Source organism: Aquarana catesbeiana, linkage group LG05 (genome assembly GCF_042186555.1).
Source record: "Aquarana catesbeiana isolate 2022-GZ linkage group LG05, ASM4218655v1, whole genome shotgun sequence".
Taxonomy (NCBI): domain Eukaryota; kingdom Metazoa; phylum Chordata; class Amphibia; order Anura; family Ranidae; genus Aquarana; species Aquarana catesbeiana.
In genome coordinates this window covers 549,685,436-549,698,259 of record NC_133328.1, presented here as the reverse complement: position 1 = coordinate 549,698,259, position 12,824 = coordinate 549,685,436, and the positions used below count along the sequence as shown (strand labels likewise).

At 37.8% G+C, this 12,824-nt stretch overlaps 1 protein-coding gene across 1 annotated transcript in view; it reads right to left on the bottom strand.

Annotated features, from left to right (window-relative positions):
* STMN2 (stathmin 2) overlaps positions 1-12,188 on the bottom strand; it is a 68,361-nt gene extending 56,173 nt beyond the window's left edge. The window contains exon 1 of the mRNA XM_073631851.1: positions 12,030-12,188. Within this exon, the coding sequence (XP_073487952.1) occupies positions 12,030-12,048 (19 nt within the window). The 5' untranslated portion in view covers positions 12,049-12,188. The remainder of the gene's footprint in view (positions 1-12,029) is intronic.
* Positions 12,189-12,824: the final 636 nt, after the last annotated feature.

Genomic DNA, 12,824 nt, shown 5'->3' with positions numbered 1-12,824 from the left:
AAAGTCCCATGTGGAGTTGTCTAGCCCAAAATACAGATTCAAATTTTTCTCTTTATTTGCCACAAGTGGACCAAGACTGTAAAGCTTTAGGCCTCATGCACACAGGCTGTTAAAATAACGTTATGAAAATGCCAGTATCTTTGCAGTGATTTTTTATAACTTTTTTCAGCTTTTTTCAATGTTTTTTGCAATAGCAAGTTTTTAGCGTTTTCGAGCGTTTTCGAGCGTTTTTCCGCGTTAGCGTTTTTTTGCGTTTTTTTTTTTTCAAATTTTTTTTTTCAATGGAGTTGTCTAGCCCAAAATACAGATTCAAATTTTTTCTCTTTATTTGCCACAAGTGGACCAAGACTGTAAAGCTTTAGGCCTCATGCACACAGGCTGTTAAAATAACGTTATGAAAATGCCAGTATCTTTGCAGTGATTTTTTATAACTTTTTTCAGCTTTTTTCAATGTTTTTTGCAATAGCAAGTTTTTAGCGTTTTCGAGCGTTTTGGAGCGTTTTTCCGCGTTAGCGTTTTTTTGCGTTTTTTTTTTTTTCAAATTTTTTTTTTCAATGGATCAAAAACGTTAAAAAACGTTGGTGAATGACGTTTTGAGCATTTTTGTGCATTTTTGAGCGTTTATCAGCGTTAGAGCGTTTTTACAGCTGAAAAACGGCTCTCAGAACCCACTGGTCCTGGGTTTTTTCTACAGCTTAAAAACACCTATGCCATTTGCAGCTCAAATACGCCTAGGTGAGCATGAAGCCATAGATTAACATAGACAGGCCTTTTTAAGCTGCAAAAAAAGCTCAAAAAAGCAGCTGTAAAAACGTCCGTGTGCATGAGGCCTTAGGGTAACAATGATCTAATAGCAGAGATCTGCTTGATGTGATTGATGGAAGTCTCAAGTCTTCTCAAGTAAAGTAACAATAGTTTTTCCACACCTTGGTAGAACAAAGGTCAAAGTTCAGCCTTCGTTATGGCTCAAAGACCCAGAAGACACCTACCTCCCTTTATCCATGAAGGTTCTACAATTATTTTAAAGGGGTTGCAAAGGCAGAAGGTGTTTTATCTTAATGCATTCTATGCATTAAGATAAAAAGCCTTCTGTGTGCAGCAGCCCCCCTAAAACTTACCTGTGGTCCCTCTCTGTTGAGCGATGTCCATGAATGTCTTGGCCATCCGAGATTCTCCTTCCTGACTGGCTGAGTCACAGCAGTGGCGCCATTGGCTTCTGCTGCTACCACTCAAAGTCAGCTAGCTAATCAGGGAAGAGAGGGGGTGAGGCTGGGTTGGGGCTCCGTATCTGAATGGACACAGGGAGCTGTGACTCAGCTTGGGTGTCCCCAGATCAAGCTGCTTGCTGTGGGGGAACTGAACAGGAGGGAGGGGCCAGGGTCACAGAAGAGGGACCCGAGAAGAAGAGGATCCAGGCTGCTCTGTACAAATCCACTGCAACAGAACAGGTAAGTATAACATGTTTGTTATTTTTATAGGAAAAAAACAAGACTTTACAATCACTTTAATCCCACATTTAGACTCTACCAGTCTCACAAGCTAACCTATGACCTTATTTTCCAAACAGTACATATACACAATAGAAAATGACATTCTTCCTGGTTTATGGATGCAGAACACAACACACTTCTATTTCTTATCTTGTTACCTCATATAGGAAAATATTAAATTACTTATGAAAACTATATTTGAAAACATGGCCTTGAAATTATGACCTACATTTCATACCAGATACATCCTCATGATAGACATGACAAAGTATGGAAAACTCCATGGGACTGCTGACAGACAGATCTTCTCCAGAGTTCTGTGTATACTGTTGGCTTTCACTGACATCTAGAAACCATATCCTGTCTTTACAGATGATTCACATTACTCAAACAAAAGCTGGCAAGAAGATTCTAAAAGCCTCACTGATTGTTCTCCAGATTTTGCTCAGTGTTCTTGCTTATGGGCATAGATATGTGAAAAAAATATCATATATTATAATATATATATTATGTTACACAGGCCTCATGAGACTACTGACAGTGGACTGACACCAAAAAAACAACATTTAACTTTCTTTCTAGTGGCATTGGGGCTGATTTACTAAAGCAAATATACTGTCCACTTTGCATTGGAATTCATACTGTGCAAAGGAATTCACCCCAAAGCTTAGTGAAGGAGGCAAATATTCACTTTGCAAAGCATACCCAATCACGTGCTAGAAAAATGAAAAATAACAGCTTTAAAGCTTGCACATGATTAGATGATGGATGTCAACAGAGCTTCACCTCATTCAGCTCTGGGGAAAATGATCTTGCAAAGTGCAACTTCCCTTTTGCATATCAACCCCATAATGACATACCAACACATGCAACATAATATATTTAATATCCAGTGCCTTGAAAAGCGTTCATACCCCTCAAAATATTCCACATTTTGCCATGTTACAACCAAAACTGTAAATGTATTTTATTGGGATTTTATGTTATAGACCAACAAAAAGTGGCACATAATTGTGACGTGGAAGGAAAATGATAAATGGTTTTTAAATATTTTTACAAATAAATATCTGAAAAGTGTGATGTATATTTTTATTCAGCCCCTTTACTCTGACACCCCTAACTAAAATCTTGTGGAAACAATTGCCTTCAGAAGTCACCTAATTAGTAAATAGAGTCCACCTGTTTGCAATTTAAGCTCAGTATGAATACAGCTGTTCTGTGAAGCCCTGAGAGGTTTTTTAGGGAACCTTAATGAACAAACTGCATCATGAAGGCCAAGGAACACACCAGACAGGTCAGGGATAAAGTTGTGGAGAAGCTTAAAGCAAGGTTAGGTTATAATAAAATATCCCAAGCTTTGAACTGCAACTGCAAACCTACCAAGACCTAAACTAACAAGCCGGGCAAGGAGAGCATTAATCAGAGATGCAGCCAAGAGGCCCATGGTAAATCTGGAGGAGCTGCAGAGATCCACAGCTCAGGTGGGAGAATCTGTCCACAGAACAACAATTAGTCGTGTACTCCACTAATCTGACTTTTATGGAAGAGTGGCAAGAAGAAAGCCATTGTTGAAAGAAAGCCATAAGAAGTCCTGTTTGCAGTTTGCAAGAAGCCACGTGGGGAACACAGCAAACATGTGGAAGAAGGTGCTCTGATCAGATCAAACCAAAATTGAACCTTTTGGCCTAAAAGCAAAAAGCTATGTGTGGCGGAAAACTAACACTGCACATCACAATCACTCTGAACACACCACCCCCATTTTGAAACATGGTGGTGGCAGCATCATGTTGTGGGGATGCTTTTCTTTAGCAGGGACACGGAAGATAGTCAGAGTTGATGGGCAATCTTAGAAGAAAATTTGTTAGAGTCTGCAAAAGACTTGAGACTGGGGCGGAGGTTCACCTTCCAGCAGGACACCGACCCTAAACTTTCAGCCAGAGCTACAAATGGAATTGTTTGGATCAAAGAATGGCCCAGTCAAAGTTCAAACCTAAATTTAATTGAGAATCTGTGGCAAGACTTGCAAATTTTTGTTCACAGACGCTCTCCATCAAGTCTGACCGAGCTTGAGCTATTTTACAAAGAAGAATGGGCATAAAATTTCACTTTCTAGATGTGCAAAGCTGGTAGAGACATCCCCAAAAAGACTTGCAGTTGTAATTGCAGTGAAAAGTGATTCTACAAAGTATTGACTTGGGGGGGCTGAATACAAATTTTCAGATATTTATTTGTAAAAAATTATGAAAACCATTTATCTTTTTCCTTTCACTTCACAATTATGTGCCACTTTGTGTTGGTCTATCACATAAATCCCAATAAAATACATTTACATTTTTGGTTGTAACATGACAAAATGTGGAAAATGTCAAGGGATATGAATACTTTTTCAAGGCACTGTATGTATACACTCTGGTTCAAAAACTTTGCTAAACTGTAATAAAAAATATTGTGCAGGATTTTTTTCCATTTCAAATCAACATAGGACCTTTTTATTTTACACATTTAATCTGAATGCTAAAGATTTGTTTTCTACTATTAGGATTTATGGTAATTGTACTATATGGTTAACCGCTTCCCATCCGGGCAATTCTGGCACTTCGCTCCTACATGTAAAAATTATCATTTTCTTTCTAGAAAATTACTCAGAACCCCCCAAACATTATATATACATGTTTTTTTTTCAAATCTTTTATTTAGTCAAAGGGCATGGTCCAAGGACACACAACATTGTATGAACACTTTGGCATATAATAGAGCACTACATATAGTCAAGTCAAAAGAACCTACAAGGACATTATGTCCATTAATCACTCATGATATTATTAATACTCTTGGCTAAATGTAGGAAAAAGATAACCACGAAACTGAGCAGGGTTTGAGTATATCATAGCCAAGAAGTAAATTGTGTAGGTAGGGTGGGACCATGGAACCAGCGCAAATCATTTTCCAATTTTGTATAAAAGAAAAAGGATAACATAGAGCTGTAGAAACACGACTCTAGGAAGAATGAAAAAGGCGTTAGAGTATAAAAGAAAGTAAGGAAACAAGCAGGAGAAGAAAAGCCTAGTGAAAGGAGGAGAAAAGAAGAAGAAGAAAGAGAAGACGGAGGGGGGGGGAGCATGGAGAGAGATGTAATGTGAAGTTGCGGTCCACGCATACATTGTTTGGATTGCAAATTCGGTATCTCCGCAGTACCAAAGATATTCAGAATCATAATAGGGTACGTTTAGTCAACAGAGTCGCTGTTGAAAAGGGTTTGACCCTCATCAGAGAAGAACATGTTCCATAGTGACCACGTTTTGGAGTAGCGTTCTTGTTGGTGGTGTGCCGAGAGTACCAGGTCTTCCAATTTATTTAATACCTCCACTTTCTTAAGCCACATACCGATGGTCAGGGCTTGTGGAGATTTCAATCCAAGAGGAATGCATGTCTTGGTGGCGTCAAGGAGATAGCGAACAATTGATTTTTTGTAGATTCTCCTGGGGGTATTGTAGGCATGGAGCAGGAAAAAAGCTGGGTTGTCCATATCGGGCGTTCTGTGAATTTTTGTGCAATGTGTCTAACCTCCTTCCAAAAATGTTCTAGTTTGGGACAGGTCTAAAAAATATGGAGGAGGGTGCCCCGTTCCTTCTGGCATCTCCAGCAGCAATCGGAAGTTGCGGGAAATATTTTTTGTAACCGGTGTCCTATACCATAGGGTCAGAAGTTTAAAGTTAGTCTCTTGCACCTTCGTGCAGATGGAGGACTTGTACGTAAATTGAAGGACATGTTGCCTTTGTTGTGAACTGAGAGTGCGAGTAAGATCTCGCTCCCACTCATGGAAACATTGTAGAGAGTGGGATTCCGGGGGTGTGATCAGTAGGTTGAAGTTGGTTGAGAGTGCGTGTAGCAGCACTCCCGGTTTCCGAGCAGCACTCCTCTAGAGTTGTAAGAGGTCAACTAAAGTTGCTCGAGGGAGGGAGAGATCTGAAGAAGTAAGTTGAGTAAGTTGGAGAGCTCTCCAAAACTCGAAGCAGAAGGGACCCGTGGGGTTGATGAGGTTGGGGATCGATGGCCAACACCCATCAATTAAGAAGTGAGAGGCCTGCGAACGACCATAGTTCATCAAATTCCGAAAGGTGGTAACTTGATATCCCAGGGTAAAAAGTGGATTCCCCAGTATTGCGAATACAGGCGAGGTCGGGGAGGAGAGGGGTGTTTGCGCAAGTAAAGATGAGTAGATCCGCACAGTCCGGCCGATTAGGGGATGGCTTTTCATGTCCCTTGGCAAGGAGTTATAACACCAGGACGCTCTACAGAGAGGTATGGCACTTTGAGCCTGTTCCAACTGGACCCACAACTTGATGTTACAATGTCTATTCCAATCAATGAGTCTACTCAGGTATACTGTCTGGTAGTATTTACATATGTCCGGCACTGCTAGTCCCCCATATTGTTTGGGTAGCATGAGCTGGCTTCGCTTCAATCGTGGATGTTTGTGGGCCCAAATAAATGTGAAGAATATTTCTTGAGTCTGAAATAATTAGATGGGATGTAGATTGGCAAGGCTTGTAGGAGATATAGAAATGTAGGAAGGATACTCATTTTGAGAATATTGCAGCGGCCAAACCACGAGTGGAGTCCGGTATTCCATTTGTCCAAAAGAGCATGGACTTTTTTCAATAATGAAGGGAAATTCAGTTCAAATGTCTTGGACTTGTTGGAGGGAATGAGTGTGCCTAGGTATGTCAGCGCTGCACCATTCCATTTTAATTTAAAGTTCATCTGAAGTTGTGAGAGAATTGGCTGCAGGAGATTAATTCCCATCACTTCAGATTTGGTGAAATTGATTTTGAGGTTAGAAAGGGCCCCATACTTCTCAAATTCTTTAGGGAGGTTCGGGAGCGAGATCAAGGGGTTTGTAAGGGAGAACAACAGGTCGTAAGCCGAAACCTTTTGTTGGGTGTCCCCGACGTTTATTCCAGTGATGTCTGGATTCAGACGTATGGTATTTAAGAAATATATGTTTTTTTTTAGCAAAGACCCTAGGGAATAAAATGGCAGTCTTTGCAACTTTTTATGTCACACGATATTTGTGCAGCACTTTTTTAAACTTCGGTACTTAAAAATCTCCATAGAAGACACTTTCAATTTTTTTACAGGTTACATGTTTAGAGTTACAGAGGAGGTCCTGGGCTAGAATTGTTGCTTTTGCTCTAACGCATGCAGCAATACCTCACATGTGTGATTTGAATGCCGTTTTACATATGTGGGCGCGACTTACGTATGTGTTCTCTTCTGTGGGGACAGGGGCGCTTTACTTTTTTAAAATTTTTTTATTCTTTATTTTACTTTTATTTTTTTATTTTTACACTTTCTTTAAAAAAAAAAAAAATTGATCACTTTTATTCCTATTACAAGGAATGTAAACATCCCTTGTAATAGGAATAGTGCGTGACAGGTCCTCTTTATGGAGAGATGTGGGGTCAACAAGACCCCACATCTCTCCTCCATGCTGGAAAGGCCAGCCCGGACGTGACATCATAACATAGCCTTTCCAGCTGCGTCCTGGGCTTTGCTTACTTCTGCCAGCCTGGGCGTGATGTCATAATGTCATTCCTGAGCCTCCGATTGTCATAGAGATGACTGGGGACCATCCAGTCACCAGAAATATCTATGGTAAACTTCCAGCGGCGTCCAATTCATTCTCTGGCTCACCGATCATACGGGGTGGTAGGGAGAAGCACCAGGGGGTGGCGGGAGGGGGGGACGTCTCTTCCCGCTGCCTGTAAGAACAATCAAGCGGCTGAACTGCTGCTATGATTGTTCTTGCGGTGCACAGACTCGCCGGTGGAAAAAAAAATTATATCTGGATGACGTACTGCCGTCGGGAAGAGGTTAAGTTGAATCAAAACAAATTAAAATTAAAATCATTTTACTCTCGTTCTACAATTGGGTACATTTTTGAGATAAGGATTGTATACAGTATATCAAAAGTTTTTTCCAGCCTTGGTTATCATTTCAATCACCATCACCTTAGATCTCAAAATCCTGGCTAGGAAAATGATTGATAAGGCAGCTTTTCATAATAAACGGACTGTGGCATTTTGAGTGATACCAACTGATTAAAAGGTTGAATAGCCAGCTAATTACAGAAAGCATAAAACAGTGGCCTGTCAATTGTCGTAAGATACTCAATAAACTTGCTTAATGAATCAAGTCCACATCCTCAGAGCATTCATCACATTAATATTTTCCTATAAATATAACCTTTACAAAAAAAAATTCAAATAATAGCTTATATTTTTTCACCAACACATTTTTTGTATTAAAAAATATTTTCCTGTTATAGCTGAGCTCACCTCTGAGACTCTTGTCGAGACAATGGCTCACTGGTGAGGTCATCGCTCCCAGAAGTGTTGCAAAACAATGGCGAGTAAATCTCTAGAGGTACACTGAGGAATACTTACTGACTAGCTGTAATTCATAACCGAATCACAAATAGTATGTCATTTGCAAGTAACTGAAAAAACACATGTATTAAATATTTGTTTTAATTACTGTACATTTTTTATTCTTGAAATTCTAATTTCTGTTTATAGGTGTGGTATATAAGGAATACAGGCAGGCTTTTTTTTTATTGTGTATCAGTGCTGCCGATATCAACAGGAATATGAGCTAAACAGAAGCCACAACAAGTGCATGATCATACATGTATCTTATGAAAAATACCTCCACCAGACTTTCTGAAAGTCAATATATGCATATGCTCAGGCGGGCTCGGAATGCTGGCTGTCCTTTCAGAGGTGGGGCAATGGGTATTGGAATTATGCTTCACAAACAGCAACTTTTAAGCAATTTGGTTGCAATTACAATTGAATGGATCAAGGCAGCAGCAAGGCATGGCTCGTTTTGCAACTTAGATTGGCATTGTTGTGTTTGGGTATTTCTGTGATAGAAAACTGCTGAAATCTCCTAAATAGTGGTTAAAAATGACTAAAAATTACAGTGTTTAAACCTAGTTTAGGAGACTGTTCCGTATGAAAACTGGTCGGTAAAATTGGTCATATGATGAATCAGTGATGTCACAGATTCTTGGTGAGGTGGTGGACTGTACGGCTATGACCAACCATGAGTCCCACCCACAAAATGGCTACTTCCGCTGTAGGCAAAATACATCTTTCAGCACATAGCAGTATAGAAAGTCAGCAACTTTATCCAATAGACAAGCTAAAGGTGTTATAAAACATTTCTATTAAACAGTCAGCTAAACTTGACATTATGTGACCTAGTTATTTGCATAACTGAACTGATGTTACTGTAACTACCCACGTTTCAGAACATAGTTACGGATTAATATTTGAAGACATCCATATCCCTTTCCCAATGTTTGATAGAGATTGATATCCTTTTATCTGGATGTTTATGCCGATTGACAATGATCTTACTTGTATAATCAATGTCAAGTTACATTCTACCCTTATGTGTGAATGTATTGCCTTTTTCCATTCACCTATTGTATTTCTTGCATACTTGCCAATAAAATATATATTCAACCTGAAACGTCAGCTATAAGAGAACAGCACTTACCCTATTTATTATGAAAATATGGTCCTACAAAATATAATATAGTATACTATAAGATTGCCCTATATTTTTTATGACAATATGGCGCAACGCAATGTAATATATATATATATATATATATATATATATATATATATATATTACTGCATAGCTCCCAACTGTCCCTGATTTTGAGGAACTGTCCCTGATTTGGAACAATGTCCCTCATTTGTCCCTCATTTTGGTCTAATCTATATAGTTGTATATAAAATGCACTTTTCATCTTTCAAAAAGTGTTTCCCAGTTCTAAACCTTTCATCCAAATTATAGATTGCTGCATTTGTAAATTTTAAAAGCCAATATAAAGGAATAGTAGTGGTAAAAAAAAGTCCCTTGTGGATTTAATTAACCTTTTTTGGTTAATTGTCCTTTAAGGGGTGTGGCAGGGGATGTGTCCCATGCCTACATACATTTGCTAGTAGGTGTCCCTCATTCCCATCTCAAAATGTTGGGAGGTATGAATACTGCCCTTTCATTTTTGTAGGAATATGTTACTGCAAAATGTAATATAAACATTGTATTATTCTGCCCTTGCATATTTATGTACATATAGCTTTGTATCATAAATACTATTAGTATTATACTATTACTATTAGTATTAACCGTAGTATTATATATCATTTCAATACTTTTGTGATATATATGATGCAGTGGACATAATGCTGTGGAATGACTTTGCATAATATTCACGCTACGCTAGAGCCATTTACCCCACGCTGCTACAACACATGAAGAGCCTTGGCCTCCTGTTTATGTTTCACATCAGTGTACTAGATCTGGGACCATAAAATAGCTGTGTATACACTAAAAAATAAAATAGCATTGTGAATAAACTAGGAAAACAGTGGATCTTTTTCATCAAAAGGAGCAGAAATGATTTTAATATTTTTATACATAAGTTGCTGTTTCTCTCCTGCTCACCAGGTGGCAGTAGATCACTCTGATGTCCCCACCACTATGGACAGGATCACACAGAAACACTCCCAAGAGCAAGAACACATTTTTTTTTCTGTTTCTAATTAATAAAAGGAGGTGAAACGGATTACTAAATATGATTGGATTACCTGTTGTGAACATATAATAAAAAACATTACATATAGTCCCATGACTTGTGAGAATATCTATGTCTGTATGGCTAGTGACTTTATATACAAATTTAGGAAAATCTATATTATAATAGATCATGAGAGCTAATATGGTATGTATGTACCAAAAATACAATTAGGTTTAACTAAAACACCAACCAACATTTAACCACAACATATAATTTATGTACATTTTCATAAAACGTTGGCCTGTTCTCAAATAGGCTCATCATTTTTTTTCATAAACTTATATATACGCTCATGAACAAATCTAATTACTAGACACACTAAAAGAAACAAATCATTAAGTCTAATGAGCTACTGTAATGATTTGGAATGCCATAATGAAAACCCAAGACAAGTTTATGATTGATGAAATGTAGAGCCATCTATCAAATAATGTCAGATGGAAGATTGATAAGATAGTGGCCTTCTGCAGTGATCAGTCTCCCACTGGCTACAAATTATCAATACTGATTACTACATTGCTGCAATAGGGAGGGGTGGCATGTTCAGCACTGCAGGGCTGGACAGACTCCACTTTGGATCCATTTACATATTCAGCTTTCAATGTGGCCTCCGCCCCTCCCTGGGACACCTCTGTAGGGTGCCAGAGAGTCAGAATCACTTGTTAATATAGGAAGATGGGGTTTCTGACCATTCATTAGCAACAATAAGTTTCTGTCTTAATAACATGTGACTGGACCTTAAAAGTCAATAAATTGCAATGCCAATGTCTTTTAATGCTTATGGTCAAACATTCTTATAAAGCTATTAAGATAATTCCATGTATTAGTCTGACATTGCAGTTTAAAAAAACAAATCTGTACACATTTGAACTGATTTTTCAGTATAATTCAAGATCAATTCTATATAACACCTTTTTTTCTACTTCAGACTAAACACAATGAATGCACTTTACACCTTCTTTGCAAATAAATGGTATTGAAAAGAGCTATAAATGATGCAAAGTAGTTTTGCGTTCAACATGCTGTCTGTTGAATCTGGCTAAATTCAACATGTAGTATAAAAAAAACGATGTTTACATGTGCCATGTTACTACAGCTCAAATGCATAGCAATGTCATTGGAAATATGTGTCAACATGTGATTAAAGGAAACAGGTTGGTGCTATTGTCGAATGATGAATTGGCTGTATTTGATCTGAACCCTGTCTTATGCAATAGAAAGAGGGCAGCAGCAACACATTGCAGACTGGAAAGTGCTCCACATTGAGCTGCCTGTGAACAAGAAAGCAGGCAGATGGGTGGGGTCTGTCTGCATTGTGCTATAGTGCTGGCAATATAGAAGAGCAGGTACTATGCATCCTTTGTATATCATTGTCTCAGCTAATATTTTAACACAGGAATGGTCACTGACAAAACTATTTACACAATTAGTTTAAAATGAAAATACTAAATTTGGCATAATGGCTACACCTTAATTAACAACTAAGATATATGGGTGTATGAATATATATAGCTATATATAGATATATATCTATAGATGTATATAGATATATATCTATATATAGATATACCTATATATATGAGCGTATCCTGGGCGTGCCCTGTTCACTAGCCTGAGCAGTCATAGAGGTATATTCTGAAATGATTACATACATAAAGGAATATTGCCTGTATAGCCAAGTATTATTCCAATAAAAAGTATCAAAAATAAAACTGTAACATGCAGCTTACAAAATAGCTCCTAAAATGAATATTAAAAATGTCAGATTTAAAAATAAGCTTGCATTATAAAATATACTAGCGTTCCAATATAGCAATTGCATTGAAAAATCATATCTAATAAGCAATGCTAGAAGTCTAGAGATAGGCTTGAATCTTTACCTATTGCTGTTTTAGCCATGGCGATGTATACAGATGCTCAGAGGTTGTGAAGGCAAGAGATCCAGCTACAGCAGTGGAGAGGGAGACAAGACTGAATAAGGCACTGAGTCAGCACTGTAGGGCTGTGCAAAAGAAAGAGCAAGAGGCAGGAGCCCATGAATAATTAGCAGTCTTAGGCTGAAGCAGATTGGTTCCACTAGTCCCCTGATATGACTCATTTGAAGCTTCAATCTCTAAGCATTAAATATTGATCTACCAATAGGGCTGAGAGATAAAATGGAATAATGCAGCAAGACATGGGAATCTTTGAGAGAATCAAACACCCCCATTTATTTCAGTAGTACATTCCATAGAGATATTTTCCATAAAAATTGGGATGGAAGCCGGTTGATACTGGCAAGTGGACCTGATGTAGAATTTCCCATAAGAGTTGCTAAAACACGGGCTGTTAAATGCATTTCAGTAAAAAGCTAGATATCACTATCATATCATTTATTGTATAAAAGTGCATATGTGTGCTTTACCATAATATATACTGTATACATAAACACCCAATTATTAAGGACACAACAACACTTTGCTTAGTGCTTAGAGACCCTAGGGTAAAAGTGCTACAGAAATAATAATACAGAAAAATAATAATACTAATATTATAATTAACATTATTATTATTATTATTATTATTAATAATAATAATAATAATAATAATAATGCATTACTGAATATACTGTATATAATATTACATGACATTGCTAGATTAATATAGAATAAGAATATTTTAATATAATGAATATA